The sequence below is a fragment of a genome, unplaced genomic scaffold, assembly GCF_019419815.1.
Source record: "Pyrus x bretschneideri cultivar Hongxiangsu unplaced genomic scaffold, Pyrus_bretschneideri_v1 Contig37, whole genome shotgun sequence".
Classification (NCBI taxonomy): Eukaryota; Viridiplantae; Streptophyta; class Magnoliopsida; order Rosales; family Rosaceae; genus Pyrus; species Pyrus x bretschneideri.
The window spans coordinates 4361953-4378903 of record NW_025999690.1 but is presented as its reverse complement, the minus strand read 5'-3'; the positions used below and the strand labels follow the sequence as shown (position 1 = coordinate 4378903).

The window sequence follows — 16951 nt, the reverse complement described above, 5'->3', positions numbered from 1 at the left end:
AATTTCGTAGACAAGCCCTGCCCCACCCCGTTTTGTGTTTTGAATTTTTGGACCCGCCCCGACCCATAGGTCCAAGACTTGTTTGCCCACCCCTATTCTCTATCACTCTCTTCCTCTCTCCTTCTATTTCAAAGACAAAAATAAAAAAATTTCTCATACACTTTGTGTGTGCCCATATGCTAGTATATTATATATTATTAAGAGGGCTTGTCAACTTTTTGCCCCCTTTTTTTCCTAAATTTGCCCTCACTTTTGAATACACAATGTTGACACGAGGGGAGAAAAATAGTAATTTTGTACCTTTTGACAAAATGACAATTATATCCCCATTTTTCCTATTTTGCCCTCACTTTTGATACACAATATTACATAAGAAAGGCAAAATGGTAATTTTGTATCAAAATATTTACATAACGTAAAAAAATGCACTTATTAAGAGAAATTGTCCCACCATCATTTTTCATACATGTAAGTGAAATCATGACGTTTTTTTTGGATAGTTTGAATGAACTGAAGCGGTTGAGCTTGGGGTGAATATGGGAGGAAGTGGGCGGTTGTTCACACACACAAAGTGTGTGCTCTCTGCTAGGATTATTTAAATGAAGTCAATGATCCAACTCTCAAGACATTTGCTATCTCTCTCCTGCTTCAATGCGTGAACTAAAGGTATCAATTTTCAAGCCGTTGGTTGACATGCTCTGAGCCTAACTTGGATATATTGCCTGAAGTGATTTCCAATGGCCCTAAACTTGGAATTGACGGCTGAAACCCGGGATTTGAAAGCCGGTCTTGAACCTTCGAGCATGCTCACTACTTTGGTCATTGTAGGCCTAAGAGTGGAAGATGCATTGGTGCACAAAAGAGCAACGTTTAGCATCACCATTGTCTCTTCCGAAGAGTATTCTGAACCCAAGACTGGATTAACCAATTACAATACACTCCCTCTCTCTTGCAGCACATAGGCCTAAAGAGAAGCACGAAATTGAGACAGTAAGCGTTACTCACGATGCCAATTAATAGCTTGGCTTTTCACAAGACATTCATTCACATATCGCTCTTGTATATTGTTTGGTAACTATTCTTCGTTTATATTTACATAGGTTAAAGTTTGATATGTTTGGACTAAAAATATGTCAAGATATATTCGTTGTAACGCCATTTCAATGATAGAATGAATATGATTTTGGCCCAAGCTAAAACACGCATGTAACTTTATTTTATAGCTAATGTCGTGCACGAATCTAAGGTCTATGACTATGTGCCCGCTTTAAACCTACGTTTAATCCTTTTTACTGTTGTCAACTAATCTCTTTAATGTTCGATTTAACTCTATGTTAGAACATTTTTGTGAATGCTATTCTGATCTAAGTGGTCTTATTCTATGTCTTGTGCTCATCTAGATAGTTCATTCACCCAAATGATCAAGTCTAGGTCTTGTCTAACTTACATGATTAAACGGATTCTCGTGACATTTCTTGTTCAATAATGCATTGTCATTGACTTTTATTGAAGTTTTTCTTCACCTGACAATGTAACATCAGACTGAGACGTCATGTGACGGTGGATACATTTTATATAAGAAATCCTAATCAATTAACTTGATCATTGCAACAATTACCAAGGATTTAAAAACACATTAATATTACAATTAGCATCAAACCACTTTTATTATATATGAAAATACAAAGTAATTAATCAATATTTATTTTAATTTCGAATGAGCTCAGTGTACAACAGCTGGTTCCATGTGTCAGGAACTCCAGGGAGGCACCAATGGGTGCAGTCCATGCCAAGGTGTGCTCCATTGCCATATATAGATGGGTGACCGTCTTTCCTCAGCTGTGATAGCCCTGTCACGTTAAGCAAAACCACTGGCTTCGACATGTCACTAAGCACTTTTTCCAAAATCACTTCTGCTGGGTGTTTGCTTCTTGGGTATGCTACTACTAGTGGCTTTCTTTCTGCTGTGCAGTTCCTCCCCTCTGGGTATCCCCACTGACTTGCACTAATGTTAATCACAAAATTAATACCATTCATTTTAATTAGGAACAAATTGATTAACACAAGTACACAAGGTATCAAATTTTCATACAAGTATATTCGCCAAACGATGTATTTATATAAGTTAACATTTTACTTGTTAAAAATATTAATTAAGATTAAGAGCGAACCTAGATTTGAGAAAATGATAGGTTGTCACAATGTTTGATGTACAATGAATAATGTAACACTGGTGTGTGGAGCATTACTCTGTATATCAACCCGTCAATTATTTTTAATTTTGAAGGGGACTTTAATTTTAATATATCGTAAACAAAAGAGACTTGATATGCTTTTGATAGGAGGGAAGGTTTCCACCTTGTATAACTCAAAACATAAACAGTTTTAAACTTACTTCCAATGACTCGGTGAAATACTCTGGAAGAAGACTTTGGTTTCCTTAGTATCAACATTTTTGTCCACCCAACGAGCCCAAGTTTTCAAAGCTTTCTCATAAGCAACAAGACGATTCATATCTCGATGTAAAGTCTTTCCATCTTGAATAAAATCCCACCTGCATGCCATGCAAACAAAGATTACACAACCATATGCTTTTATGCATACTCTAGCCCTAATATTCCTCGCTTATATACTGTAAATAAAGTGCTCTACCGCTAAAGTTGTACGTCATCGATTCAAAAATATAACGCAAGATATCATGAATGCATGAATTTAAACCACCAAAACTGTGATTGTATCTTACGGTTGTTTCCTGCTAGCGTGGAGCCACCAATGCCAAGTGTCGAAGATCAAAACATCATATTCTTTCCATAATTTCCCATCCGCAGGGTCGATAGAGTCGAGTTTCAAAACCCTACCATATCTCTGTTGATCAATGCGAACCAGAAATGCGTTGCGTGATAGCATCAAAGAAACATTGTGACTCTGCAAAATCATATGTAATTAAGCAATTATTTAATTTAGCTACGAATTACTCCAAATTAAATGACTAAATTAAAGATTATTACCTTCGATGTGAACGTAGAGCTTCCGCCTATCCTCTTGATGGTATAACCGGACTGAGGTGAAGTTGCATGAATCATGCACGTGAGCGATCGCCATTGGTTCAGACTTAACGAGTCTCCAACGAACAGGATGCGTTTATCTCTAAATCTCTCCAAGAAATCTTCACCATCAAACCTAATCCAATTCAAAACTAATTTAATCATATGCATATAGATATAGTTGATGAAAAGAAATCAAATGTAACGAGCACTTAACCCTACACTGAGAATCATAATTCGAAACTTTCTTTCTCCTTTATCTTACGTACGTTGGTAAATTACATGAATAGGGTTGCCATCGATATTTGAGATAGAGTTCGTCGGCTCGACCATTTTTCTGGCAATCGAAAGCATGATCTAAGAAGGGGCAAAGACTAGAATCGTAAAGAGGGTAAGAATTAGGGTCATAAACCCATCCTCCTTGGTAAATATCACACTTCTTCAACCTGTAAATGATTTGCTTCCCGCATACAATTTGGTTTTCTAAAATTATTGGTAGCACTAGAAGTGCAATGGCAATGCCAAATGTACCCATATGGAATTCAAGAATTGCTTTAAAAAAATTAAATAAATTGAAGAATTAATGGAGGATTGGGAGAACCAGAAGACCGATTGAATTATTTGGATTTTTTTAGGCAGTGTGATATGGATTTAAATAGATAAATAAGAAATAATGGTAAAGAAAAAGATTGGTGGGTTTAGTAATTTAAAGATGTAGTTGATGGGAGAGTTTCTGTGTTTTAAATTATGGAAAATAATTGAAAATTAAATAATTTAATTTAATTTGAGTTTTCTTAATGACTGATTGGACTCGAAATCAATGGAGGTTTTGGGACCAAAATTTTGAAACGTGTAGAGAGTGGTGGGGGGAGTTATAAAACTGTCACTGCCTTCCACAATTTTCTTAAGAGATATACTTAAGCTTAACTAATGGAGGGTTAATAAATTGATGAAGCCATAACAAAGAGCGTCAAGTCATGGATTCATGGCTAATGTGATAGCTGGCTCGACGTGGTTTGCATGTTGTGCATTAGTATCTGTGTTATCCTTTCTCTGGCTGAATTTTGATTTTGGGAAAAGGTTTGAAGAGAGGTGTCTGACCGCGTCATTTGTAAGAAACTTTTCACGAAAATATATGGCTACATATTTTAGTATTGACCCGATCTCGCACTGATTCTATTTAAAGTAAGAGTTGCTCTAGTCGGTCAATCAGATCATACCAGAAATTTAAAATTAGATATTCAAAGTTCTTTATGTGTGTGACCTACTCAAATTTCTTTCAGAAATTTTTTTCTTTATGGCACTTTTTTTAAAAGATCCCAGTCCTGGATCGTGGTGATGAGGTTGTTGATCGAGTTAAGAATGCGTGAAATCGGCCGAGCCGAACCATATTAGGTGGTCAACGGCCAAGATCTGATGGTCCCGGGACTTCAGTAAGAGCTCGAGGGCAACGCAGTCGTGGTGTTCATGAGGCGGTGATGGTTTGGATAATTGATGTCGAGAACTCGACTCAAGCTCAACTGCTCAAGTGTGAATGAATGAAAAATAGGAGATTGATGAAAGTCTCTGAGATGAAGGAATAAAAATGTTGGAGAATTGGATTTAATTAAATCATATAAAAATGCTCTGAGACCTTGTAAAGTTATATTGGTTCCAGAGACCTACTTGAGGGCCTCCCAAATATTGTCCAATTTGGTGGGTGACCTTGTAAGTCGAGGTCCACGGCATGGCTTTAATCCAATCCATTATCCCATGCTACAAGCGGGCCGGGCCAAGGTCCCGTTCCTCCTTATTTTTGGACCCGTCCTGCCCCGCTAATTTCATAGACCCACCCTGCCCCACCCCGTTTTGTGTTTCGAATTTTTGGACCCGCCCCCACCCATAGGTCCAAGACCTGTTTGCCCACCCCTATTCTCTATCACTCTCTTCCTCTCTCCTTCTATTTCAAAGACAAAAATAAAAAAATTTCTCATACACTTTGTGTGTGCTCATATGCTAGTATATTATATATTATTAAGATAGCTTGTCAACTTTTTGCCCCCCTTTTTTTTTTTTCTAATTTTGCCCTCACTTTTGAATACACAATGTTGACACGAGGAGAGAAAAATAGTAATTTTGTACCTTTTGACAAAATGACAATCATATCCCCATTTTTCTTATTTTGCCCTCACTTTTGATACACAATATTACATAAGAAGGGCAAAATGGTAATTTTGTATCAAAATATTTACATAAGATAAAAATATGCACTTATTAAGAGAAATTGTCCCACCATCATTTTTTCATACAGGTAAGTGAAATCATGATGTTTTTTTGGATAGTTTAAATGAACTGAAGCGGTTGAGCTTGGGGTGAATATGGGAGGAAGTGGGCGGTTGTTCACACACACAAAGTGTGTGCTCTCTGCTAGGATTATTTAAATGAAGTCAATGATCCAACTCTCAAGACATTTGCTCTCTCTCTTCTGCTTCAATGCGTGAGCTAGAGGTATCAGTTTTCAAGCCGTTGGTTGACATGCTCTGAGCCCAACTTGGATATATTGCCTGAAGTGATTTCCAATGGCCCTAAACTTGAAATTGACGGCTGAAACCCGTGATCTAAAAGTCGATCTTGAACCTTTGAGCATGCTCACTACTTTGGTCATTGTAGGCCTAAGAGTGGAAGATGCATTGGTGCACAAAAGAGCAACGTTTAGCATCACCATTGTCTCTTCCGATGAGTATTCTGAACCCAAGACTGGATTAACCAACTACAATACACTCCCTCTCTCTTGCAGCACATAGGCCTGAAGAGAAGCACGAAATTAAGACAGTAAGCGTTACTCACGATGCCAATTAATAGCTTGGCTTTTCACAAGACATTCATTCACATATCGCTCTTGTATATTGTTTGGTAACTATTCTTCGTTTATATTTATATAGGTTAAAGTTTGATATGTTTGGACTAAAAATATGTCAAGATATATTCGTTGTAACGCCATTTCAATGATAGAATGAATATGATTTTGGCCCAAGCTAAAACACCCATGTAACTTTATTTTATAGCTAATGTCGTGCACGAATCTAAGGTCTATGACTATGTGCCTGCTTTAAACCTACGTTTAATCCTTTTTACTGTTGTCAACTAATCTCTTTAATGTTCGATTTAACTCTATGTTAGAACATTTTTGTGAATGCTATTCTGATCTAAGTGGTCTTATTCTATGTCCTATGCTTATCTAGATAGTTCATTCACCCAAATGATCAAGTCTAGGTCTTGTTTAACTTACATGATTAAACGGATTCTCGTGACATTTCTTGTTCAATAATGCATTGTCATTGACTTTTATTGAAGTTTTTCTTCACCTGACAATGTAACATTAGACTGAGACGCCACGTGACGGTGGATCCGTTTTATATAAGAAATCCTAATCAACTAACTTGATCATTGCAACAATTACCAAAGATTTAAAAACATATTAGGGTTACAATTAGCATAAAACCCTTTTTATTATATATGAAAATACAAAGTAATTAATCAATATTTATTTTAATTTCGAATGAGTTCAGTGTACAGCAGCTGGTTCCATGTGTCAGGAACTCCAGGGAGGCACCAATGGCTGCAGTCCATGCCAAGGTGTGCTCCATTGCCATATATAGATGGGTGACCGTCTTTCCTCAGCTGTGATAGCCCTGTCACGTTAAGCAAAACCACTGGTTTCGACATGTCACTAAGCACTTTTTCCACAATCACTTCTGCTGGGTGTTTGCTTCTTGCGTATGCTACTACTAGTGGCTTTCTTTCTGCTGTGCAGTTCCTCCCCTCTGGGTACCCCCCATGACTTGCGCTAATGTCAATCACAAAATTAATACCATTCATTTTAATTAGGAACAAGTCGATTAACACAAGTACACAAGGTATCAAATTTTCATACCAGTATATTCGCCAAACGATGTATTTATATATGTTAACATTTTACTTGTAAACTTGTATAACTCAAAACCTAACAGTTTTAAACTTACTTCCAATGACTCGGTGAAATACCCTGGAAGAAGACTTTGGTTTTCTTAGTATCAACATTTTTGTCCACCCAACGAGCCCAAGTTTTCAAGGCTTTCTCATAAGCAACAAGATGATTCATATCTCGATGTAAAGTCTTTCCATCTTGAATAAAATCCCACCTGCATGCCATGCAAACAAAGAATACACAACCATATGCTTTTATGCATACTCTAGCCCTGATATTCCTCGCTTATATACTGTAAATAAAGTGCTCTACCGCTAAAGTTATACGTCATCGATTCAAAAATATAACGCAAGATATCATGAATGCATGAATTTAAACCACCAAAGTGTGATTGTATCTTACGGTTGTTTCCTTCTAGCGTGGAGCCACCAATGCCAAGTGTTGAAGATCAAAACATCATATTCTTTCCATGATTTCCCATCCTTAAGGTCGATAGAGTGGAGTTTCAAAACCCTACCATATCTCTGTTGATCAATGCGCCCAGAAATGCGTTGCGTGCTAGCATCAAAGAAACATTGTGATTGTGCAAAATCATATATAATTAATCAATTATTCAATTTAGCTACTAATTACTCCAAATTAAATGACTAAATTAAAGGTTATTACCTTCGATGTGAACGTAGAGCTTCCGCCTATCCTCTTGATGGTATAATCGGACTGAGGTGAAGTTGCATGAATCATGCACGTGAGCGATTGCCATTGGTTCAAACTTAACGAGTCTCCAACGAACATGATGCGTTTATCTCTAAATCTCTCCAAGAAATCTTCACCATCAAACCTAATCCAATTCAAAACTAATTTAATCATATGCATATAGATATAGTTGATGAAAAAAAAATCAAATGTAACGAGCACTTAACCCTACACCGAGAATCATAATTCGAAACTTTCTTTCTCCTTTATCTTACGTACATTGGTAAATTACATGAATAGGGTTGCCATCGATATTTGAGATAGAGTTCATCGGCTCGGCCATTTTTCTGGCAATCGAAGGCATGATCTAAGAAGTGGCAAAGACTTGAATCGTAAAGAGGGTAAGAATTAGGGTAATAAACCCATCTTCCTTGGTAAATATCACACTTCTTAAACCTGTAAATGATTTGCTTCCCGCATACAATTTGGTTTTCTAAAATTATTAGTAACACTAGAAGTGCAATGGCAATGCCAAATGCACCCATATGGAATTCAAGAATTGCTTTAAAAAAAATTAAATAAATTGAAGAATTAATGGAGGATTGGGAGAGCCAGAAGACCGATTGAATTTTTTGGATTTTTTTAAGGCAGTGTGATGTGGATTTAAATAGATAAATAAGAAATAATGGTAAAGAAAAAGATTGGTGGGTTTATTAATTTAAAGATGTAGTTGATGGGAGAGTTTCTGTGTTTTAAATTATGGAAAATAATTGAAAATTAAATAATTTAATTTTAATTTGAGTTTTCTTAATGAATGATTGGACTCGAAATCAATGGAGGTTTTGGGACCAAAATTTTGAAACGTGTAGAGAGTGGTGGGGGGAGTTATAAAACTGTCACTGCCTTCCACAATTTTCTTAAGAGATATATTTAAGCTTAATTAATGGAGGGTTAATAAATTGATGAAGCCATAACAAAGAGCGTCAAGTCATGGATTCATGGCTAATGTGATAGCTGGCTTGACGTGGCTTGCATGTTATGCATTAGTATGTGTTATCCTTTTTTCTGGCTCAATTTTGATTTTGGGAAAAGATTTGGAGAGAGGTGTCCGACCGCGTCATTTGTAAGAAATTTTTCACGAAAATATGTGGCTACATATTTTAGTATTGATCCGATCTCGCATTGATTCTATCTAAAGTAAGAGTTGCTCTAGTCAGTCAATTGGATCATACCAGAAATTTGAGATTAGATATTCAAAGTTCTTTGTGTGTGTGACCTACTCAATTTTCTTTCAGAAATTCTTTTCTTTGTGGCGCATTTTTTAAAAGATCAAGTTTTTTTTAACCAAAAAAAAGAAAAAGAAAAGTTGTCATCAAGAAGGAAATTTGAACTTAGGTGAGAGAAAAATAAACTGCTTTAATTAACTTAATTACGCCCATAGTTTAGTTTTCAAACTCTCAACTCTATTAATTATACTCATGAGTTTAAAGTTTTCTTTATAAGGGATGATTCGACTCTTGCTAATGAGCAGCACGCTAGTCTTCTTGCATCTAAATTCAAATTATTTTTTTCATAAATTTGAGTAATTTAAAATATTTATTTGTCAATAACGAAATATCTTTGAAAGAAGATAAATTTGACAGAAACTAATTCGGAGAGGACACAAAAGAGAAAATTAAACAGAGATGGATGGAAAACCTAACATCAAGGAAACTTTTGACAAAGTCAAACGAGTCATTTTGTCCAAAGATAAAGTGCAAAGCAAATGTTACAGCTGAATCCTCATGCTTCTGAAAAGAATCAAACTGCTCTTTTATACAAAGCTGAACAAGTTTCCATACTTTTGATGCTCTGGGAGATCATATGGATTTTCCATTGCACGATCAACAACAACAAAGCCTTATCCCGTTAAGTAGTTTGAGGATTCGTGGAACAGTAGCTTCCTGTATATCTCGTAGCTCCTTTTCGCACATACAATCGCAGACACTACGTAGATCGTTACATGCTAGGCCACCACTCCAACGGTTAGTTTAATTACCATCTGCAACGAATCAACAGATAATTGAGAACAGATACGTTAATCGAATATCCAGTCAATAATGTAATTGATGTGTTATTGAATCGAAACTAGGAAAAGCAGATACGGTTATAGAAAAAGCGCTCAGCATGTCTTTTTAACAGTGTACTTTCACATATACCGGCTGATATCGCTTGTGTGCGCTACGTATTCAGTAAAGTAAAAAATACGATAAAAAAGGCAAGGCTTGATATGACCACAATCGAAACTCGATGGGTCATGTGCAGGTTGTGTTAATTTCGACCAAATGTGGCTTCAATTGTGTGCCAGAAATTAGGAGCATGGCACAAATTAAACCAAAGAAGATCCGTATGTTTGTTTAGGCCAGTGTATGCCCCTTCATATGAAGATGACTTGCCACGCGTAAGAACACTCGAAAAAAATGTAATAACTAAATAAGTTTCTTGTGACTCACCATCTGAAGGATCGACGTGTACAAAAAAACTGGCGGCAACTATGAGATAGCACAGAATAAGCATCAAGCCTTTAAAGTAGTTTGACGTCCCTTCCTACAAAGATAAAGGCAATGAATCTCATATCGAGCAAAGTTGAAAGTAAAACAGGAAAAGGCAACTAAGAAACACGGTCATATTGTACAATTGAAAAGAAACAAAATAAAAGGAATGAAAGTAAGAAAGCACAATTCATCTTGAATTATGTAATAGGAAGACTCGACGGGGACCAAATAAGTTAATAGTTAAGATTAGAGATACTCTTAATGGTTCGAAGTAAGACAAACGAGGGAAAGATCACAAACCTGCAACATAAATGCCACGACTAACACTGTAATAAAAAGTGTGGCAGTCTCAAACAGTTGAAAATTCAAGTCCATTGGCTGTCCCATGATCCACCCAACAACTACGCAGAAGGGTATCTACAATTGTCAAGAACACAAAAATTATTAGCCTATTTTCCATTCTGAAATGTAATCAACTCAAGAGAAACTATAACAAGCAAGTCCAACAGAGGTTTGCAATGGTTCATAGACATTGTATCACATGCCAAAGTTCTGCAGCGAGTACTCATTAGCTAGCTGTTCAAGTCCTTACCACAAACATGGATATTTGTGTAGATGATCCAATTGCAACTCCAAGTGTGATATCCTAAAGAAAAGTTAATTCCGTCAATAACATAAAACGGAGTCTGTAAATTGACATTCAGAAATCTTCAATTCAAAGGCACTCACAAGCTTGTCCTTCATGGCAAACATGATAGCACTTGCATGCTCTGCAGCATTTCCTACAATTGGTAGTAGTATAACACTGATAAATGCCACAGGCATGTTGAATGAGTCAGACGCTCCCTGGAGAAACAGTAAACACATTAACTTATCAAATAGTTACACAAAACCGAGACCAATTACCAGTAAAACAAGAATGAAAAATGTGCTTCACAATCAGACACAGAAAACAGAAGTGCAAAAGATCAGCACAATATCAGCTCAGAAACTATGCACCCGGAGCACAGTGGGCTAGTATATGAAGCAAGTGTTACCTGGATAGCATCCACAAGGTATCCAGACAAAACGGACACCCAGACAGTTAAAACAGCCAGCCAGCCAATTGCTTCCCAATGAGTTATCTCAGGAGCCTCTTCCTCATCAGATTCATCTTCACCCCCGACTCCTTCCTGAAACAATTTCCAAAGAGAAATTAAACAACTAAATGGAGTAGGGTCAGATAATGTTCCCAAGAGCCATTCCATGTATTAGCTTTATATTTTCAATAGAAAGCTGAAGGAACTAGTAAACACTCTTCTTATGGAAAAAAAAAATCATACCAAAATTAACAAGATAATTCCCTTAAATATGAATTGTTTTAACATAAAAAAACTGAAGCTCATTCAAGATTTAAAAAATGCAAAGAATTCATCATTTTTGATAAACTTAAACTTCAGCAGCTAACACAGAAATGGACAATGTTCAAAATAGAAAAACAATGACATTCTAGATCTTTTGAAAAATTAAGCAAAATTGACTGACCTCCTCAATGGGATTATAAAGATTACGATGACTTCTAAGTTGAAAGAAAAGGTAGCTCGCATATGCCACTAGCATTACACAGCTGCTAAATCTTGAAAGAGATAACTCTGACTTCCCAAAGTGGATCTCTGAGCGCGTAAAATGAAGCACAGCCGGAAACATTAACCCCATGACAGCCATCAACAGCAATCCTGAATTCACGAGGGCTGCAGACTGTTGCAAAAGTAACCACATTTGGATGTAAATGTCATGACTGACACCAAGATGAACGAATGTCAAGGAGACCACAAAGCAGAAAATTTCAGGGTTCAAAAACAAGATTTGAAGATGTATGATTCTACCTTGTTGAAAACCTGAATTTTTTGGTAATGAATGATTCCACCAGTGAAGAAGGCACATCCGAGCACTAAGAGCATGTTGGACAAGATTGATCCTAACAAAGATTGCTGAACAACCCTTATCATTCCGTTCTTTAATGCATATATTGATATAATCATTTCCGTGGCATTTCCAAATGTGGCATTTAATAGACCCCCAACTGCAATCCAACAACAAGCTCACTTGAGACATAACCAAAAACAGATGCACAAAGGTACAAGATTTTTTGAATCAGTAAGTAGGTTACCAACATTCTTAATATGAAAACAAGAGGAAATACCTATCCATTTTCATAACCAACAAAAAAAAAAGTGCATCAAGTGAAACTAAAAAGAACGGGTAATCCGACACTGGGAATCTGTGATAAATTTTAAAGATTATCTGAATCACTATTTATAACAACTAAAACATCTTTCAGGATATCCAGTAAACACTCTAGTAAGCAAACATTGTAATTACCAAAACTTCTTTAGACTAATTGACATGATCAAAGTACCGTACAAAAACAGTTTACTTTGTACAAGCCATTCAACTGGACACATGACCATAGAGGCTAACTAGTAAACAGGTACGAAGGTAAGAGAAGCAACTGATGCTGTTAGGGGATTTAAATCCCATAATGTTAAGTCGAGATCTAAACACCTTGAGAAATGCATGTTCAAGTTCCAATAACCAGCAAAAGATAGCTTGCATAGTTTACCAGGAACCAACCCTGTTAGTTCCTATACAGTCTAAGTCTAATCAATGAGATACACAATTATTCTAGGGAAGAAGTTAATCTATTGAGGATAACTAAAACAATCATAAATACTTATTGATCATGACCATCGATCAAACAATATTATGTCTATATGTATGGCCCCAGTTGACAGCCTAGCAACATTTTGTGTCAACAGAACAGTACTTTACTGCAGAAGCAGAGCCAGGAATCTAAACTACGATGGTGGTAACCTTAGAAAATTTGGTTCTTTCATCAAAAATATATATAAAGACAAAAATTCTTCGAAATCCGAAACCAGTTAGCAGTATGAATATCACTACAAATATTAATGAAAATGATACAAAAATTCAGGCTACCATCAGTTGGCAGGGTAAAAATTATACCTGTTGGTCCAGTGTAGAAAGCAAGTTGCCTGCACCACAACAATGGCAAACTCAAGAATTAGCCTTAGACAAAATTAAGACAACTTACTGCTATACAAAACTTGACAGGCTAGCACTTACTCAGTGGCATATCCTAGACGCTCTGCTAAAGGTATGATGCCCACTAAGCTGAAGAAGAATACCCATCCCTAACGTATACAAAGTAACTGTCAATGGATTAGGGGTGAAGTCAATTTAAATTATTGAAAGGATGTGCAAAAAAAAGCAACCATGTTGGAACAGCTTGCCACATAATATAAGGCTACATCACAAGGTTCTAATGTCAAGTTCCAACAGAAAATAAAGACATGGAAACCGCTAAATTTTGATTAGTTGCTGGTAGCTAAGACTATTTCTCTTCTGCACTTCCCTGCTTACTAAACTCTGCTACATTCTTCTCCTAACTAAAGGAAGGGATCACTAAAAATGAAATAAGGATATATACATACATGCTTTCCAGTAATATAATGTAGCAAAATCGCCAACGGACCAAAGGGTAGCAACATATTGATCTTTGCTTTAAATAAGACTATATAAATACTCCTTGGAACTCTTATCCACATATGTCTTGAAAACCATGAGTTTGCCAAATCTGCTCGTGACCGCAAATGAATCATCTCAAAGTCCAAGGCCTCTACTTTGCTGGTGGCTGCTGATGAGTTAAAAGGTATTTCTTCATCAGATTCAAGGTCTGTCTTCCCATTTATAGAAACCATCTGCAAGTACAAATTATCAACCAATTAAGTAGGGGGCAGAACACGGAATCACGATTACACCAAAGCAGGGCACTTTACTCACACACAAAAAAAGCTAAATTTACCCATTTTGTTAAGAAACATGGAGGACAACAACGCACACCAAGCAGTAAATGTATGGTGACCCCATTAGAGAACACTCCCAAAACCAAAAGGAAGAAACTTCATTGGTTTTCCCTAAAACTGCTGATTGTATTTTCATTTTTTTTCCACCTTTCATCTTTTCAGAGCTATGGCCTGCAATCTGAAAGAAAAATTAATGACTGCATTCAAACAGCCCAGTTTTTCCACCAAAGACTGCTTAAATGACTGCTTTCAAACAACCACTTCAATCACATACCAATTAAAGCTCAGTAAAACCAATTAGGCGGTGTTTGGAAGTTGAAACAAATGAAGAATCAGCACAGATGGCATGGAGTGCAAGACATCTACTTACAGATCAGCCACAACATCAAGTGGCACCAACCCACTTGAAAAGAAATCGTTTTTACAAACAAATACAGCAAAACAAACAGAACAGATCAATTAAAAACAACTAAAATTATAGATTCTGAGAGAAACAACTGTATTACCTCAAACCCAGAAGCCAAAATGGATTGATTTGATCAAATGGATCAACGTCTCCTCCCTCTTTGCCTCTTTCAGAGAGAGAGAGAGTTGGGTTTGTGTCGAAAGTGGAGCCCAGCACTTCGGGTCTGTGTTGAATGTTAGAAAAGAAAGAAGAGAGATTCAGTCAAGAGTGGAGGAGGAGATGGAGTTGAATGCCAGCACCCGGCAAATGATTTTAAGACAAACGGGAATTATTATTATTATACACTTAAAAGGAAAGTTCTGCGAAGTAGGGAGTCCTCATTGATTTAATTCAAGTTTGATTTCTTAATTGTTTATCCATTTTAAAATAATTTATTTCTTAATCTGACACATCCTAGAACCAAAATATTATGCGTAACATGTTGGTCCAACGTGGAATTGTGGATAACATATAAAGAATACTGGGTTAATAAATTTCGTGATTTTTAACATTTAGTATATGAAATTTTTTTCATCCAAAAGTCATATCTCAAGTCTTAATTTTGGAACAGTTCATACATCCGTTAAGTTTTCCATTAAAAATTCTATTAACTGATGATAACGTAACGTTCATGTAGACAATAACTGAACATCACGTGTCAATATGGGCCCAATTCAATATTAAAAAAATTTAAAAAAAAAATGCAAAAAAAAAGTGGGCCCATGTTGACATGTGACGCTCAATTATTGGCGACGTAGATGTCACGTCATCAGTTAACAGAATTTCTAACGAAAAACTTAACGGATGTATGAAACTGTCTCAAAATTAAGACTTGAGGTATGACTTTGCGATGAAAAAAACTTCATGTACCAAATATTGAAAACCACAAAATTTCGAAGTAATAAACAGAGATTAATCCAAAAATATTATATTTTCTTGTTTTTTCTCCCTTGAAAAATCTACTCTCAAATTTAAAAAAAAAAAAATGATTTTTACATTCTTTTTCATCAAGGAGTATGCTGAAATATAAAAGCATCTCGAATCACGATCTCTATTTTTTTCGTTAAGGCTAGAAAGCTATGAGCTCCACTAAATATTCCTACTCCAATCTCACTTTTTGATTCATTGAGTTATAATAAATATGATTTACTTTACAAATTATTAAAAAAAAGTAGTAATTAATGTAATGAGCTCCTTTGTCACTCCTTTGGTTTAGGAGCTCACAGCAGTTTGGGCTATTCTAACATGATAAGGAGTGTGATTCGAGATGAAAATTTTAAAATTTTTTAAAATTTTAATTAAGAAGTTTATTTCAGAAGCCTATTAAAAATGATTGTTTGACAATATAAGTCTAGCAACGTGATCTAGATTTATCCTTACATTTTAAGGTGGTGTTTTTTATGATGATCAAGTAGTGGCATTATTTGCCTTTTGTGATTGTATAAAAAGTGCAAATAATCTTTGTTCTTAAGTAAAACATATAAGTAAGGAACCTGCATTACAAGTGATTAAGATCATTTATTTATATTTTTGAAATGCAACGTTCGACTCCCTATGTCACATCCCAACCCTCAACTCCAGTGATATTGTCCGCTTTGGCATTCCCTGCCCGCAGACAGAGCTACCGCACGGTTTTGTTCCTGCGGACCGGTACTCAGCCGTAGCCAGCGCCTGCTCTCCCCTCAGGGAGTCCGCAAAAGGCCTCACTGAAACTTAAGGTTGGCAATGGATATATAAGGCCCAAAGACCAAGCCCTCACGGGCGATGTGGGATATTACAATCCACCCCCCCTTAGGGAGCCCGACGTCCTCGTCGGCACACCACGACCGTGAGTCTGGCTCTGATACCAAATTGTCACATCCCAACCCTCAACTCCAGTGATATTGTCCGCTTTGGCATTCCCTGCCCGCAGACAGAGCTACCGCACGGTTTTGTTCCTGCGGACCGGTACTCAGCCGTAGCCAGCGCCTGCTCTCCCCTCAGGGAGTCCGCAAAAGGCCTCACTGAAACTTAAGGTTGGCAATGGATATATAAGGCCCAAAGACCAAGCCCTCACGGGCGATGTGGGATATTACACCCTATGCCCTGCTATCGTTGTTTCACGGGAAAAAACATATAATGTCGCTCTATAAACTAAACAACTCATAGAATCCCTCGCATTACTCGATTTGTAGAAAGTTTTTGGGATTGGTACTGAGAATAGATCAAGCTTTTAAACTAATATTTTTTTTTTTCCCCATTTTCTTGGTTAATGGGTGACAATTTTGTGTAGTGTTTCTACATCTTTGATAGTGAGATTAGGCTTTTGTTTTTAAATGATCTTTTAGCTAAAGTGGTCTTTAAGATTGGCATTACTCCTCACTTTGATCCTTAAGATTTGAAATCGATAGAAGCAGTCATTGAGTTTGTTCAACATCAATTAT

General features: G+C 36.5%; 2 protein-coding genes and 1 pseudogene across 3 annotated transcripts; all 3 read right to left on the bottom strand.

The window, feature by feature from the left end:
* Window positions 1-1642: 1642 nt before the first annotated feature.
* LOC103931757 (protein trichome birefringence-like 43) lies at window positions 1643-3663 on the bottom strand. Its single transcript, XM_009341284.2, has 5 exons — window positions 3314-3663; window positions 3009-3180; window positions 2744-2925; window positions 2396-2554; window positions 1643-2005 (listed from the first exon to the last, which is right to left on the bottom strand). Exons 1-5 carry the CDS (start codon window positions 3577-3579, stop codon window positions 1708-1710), a joined length of 1077 nt encoding a protein of 358 aa, XP_009339559.2. The 5' UTR covers window positions 3580-3663; the 3' UTR covers window positions 1643-1707.
* Window positions 3664-6419: 2756 nt separating this feature from the next.
* LOC103931756 lies at window positions 6420-8301 on the bottom strand (annotated as a pseudogene).
* Window positions 8302-9358: 1057 nt separating this feature from the next.
* On the bottom strand, window positions 9359-14830 carry LOC103931742 (vacuolar cation/proton exchanger 2). Of its 2 annotated transcripts, XM_048563960.1 has the most exons (13): window positions 14590-14830; window positions 14083-14261; window positions 13712-13978; window positions 13344-13411; window positions 13224-13252; window positions 12083-12279; window positions 11742-11954; window positions 11255-11389; window positions 10947-11063; window positions 10810-10863; window positions 10518-10634; window positions 10176-10269; window positions 9359-9724 (listed from the first exon to the last, which is right to left on the bottom strand). In XM_048563960.1, the coding sequence occupies exons 3-13, from the start codon at window positions 13976-13978 to the stop codon at window positions 9714-9716; spliced, it is 1302 nt and encodes a 433-aa protein (XP_048419917.1). In that variant the 5' UTR covers window positions 14083-14261; window positions 14590-14830; the 3' UTR covers window positions 9359-9713. The 2 variants fall into 2 exon arrangements, with proteins under 2 accessions (XP_048419917.1, XP_009339537.1); XM_009341262.3 differs by lacking the exon at window positions 14083-14261 and having other exon boundaries at window positions 14590-14829.
* Between the last annotated feature and the right edge of the window lie 2121 nt (window positions 14831-16951).

Bases quoted from the DNA above. Each gene is read 5' to 3' on its own strand.
- LOC103931757 (XM_009341284.2), bottom strand. From the start codon at position 3,579: ATGGGTACATTTGGCATTGCCATTGCACTTCTAGTGCTACCAATAATT. The intron at 2,926-3,008 runs GTAATAATCTTT...ATGATTTTGCAG, and splicing joins GCTCTACGTTCACATCGAAG to AGTCACAATGTTTCTTTGAT. The intron at 2,555-2,743 runs GTAAGATACAAT...CATGGCATGCAG, and splicing joins CACGCTAGCAGGAAACAACC to GTGGGATTTTATTCAAGATG.
- LOC103931742 (XM_048563960.1), bottom strand. From the start codon at position 13,978: ATGGTTTCTATAAATGGGAAGACAGACCTTGAATCTGATGAAGAAATA. The intron at 11,064-11,254 runs GTAACACTTGCT...CTGTTTCTCCAG, and splicing joins ACCTTGTGGATGCTATCCAG to GGAGCGTCTGACTCATTCAA. The intron at 10,635-10,809 runs GTAAGGACTTGA...TGACAATTGTAG, and splicing joins CACAAATATCCATGTTTGTG to ATACCCTTCTGCGTAGTTGT.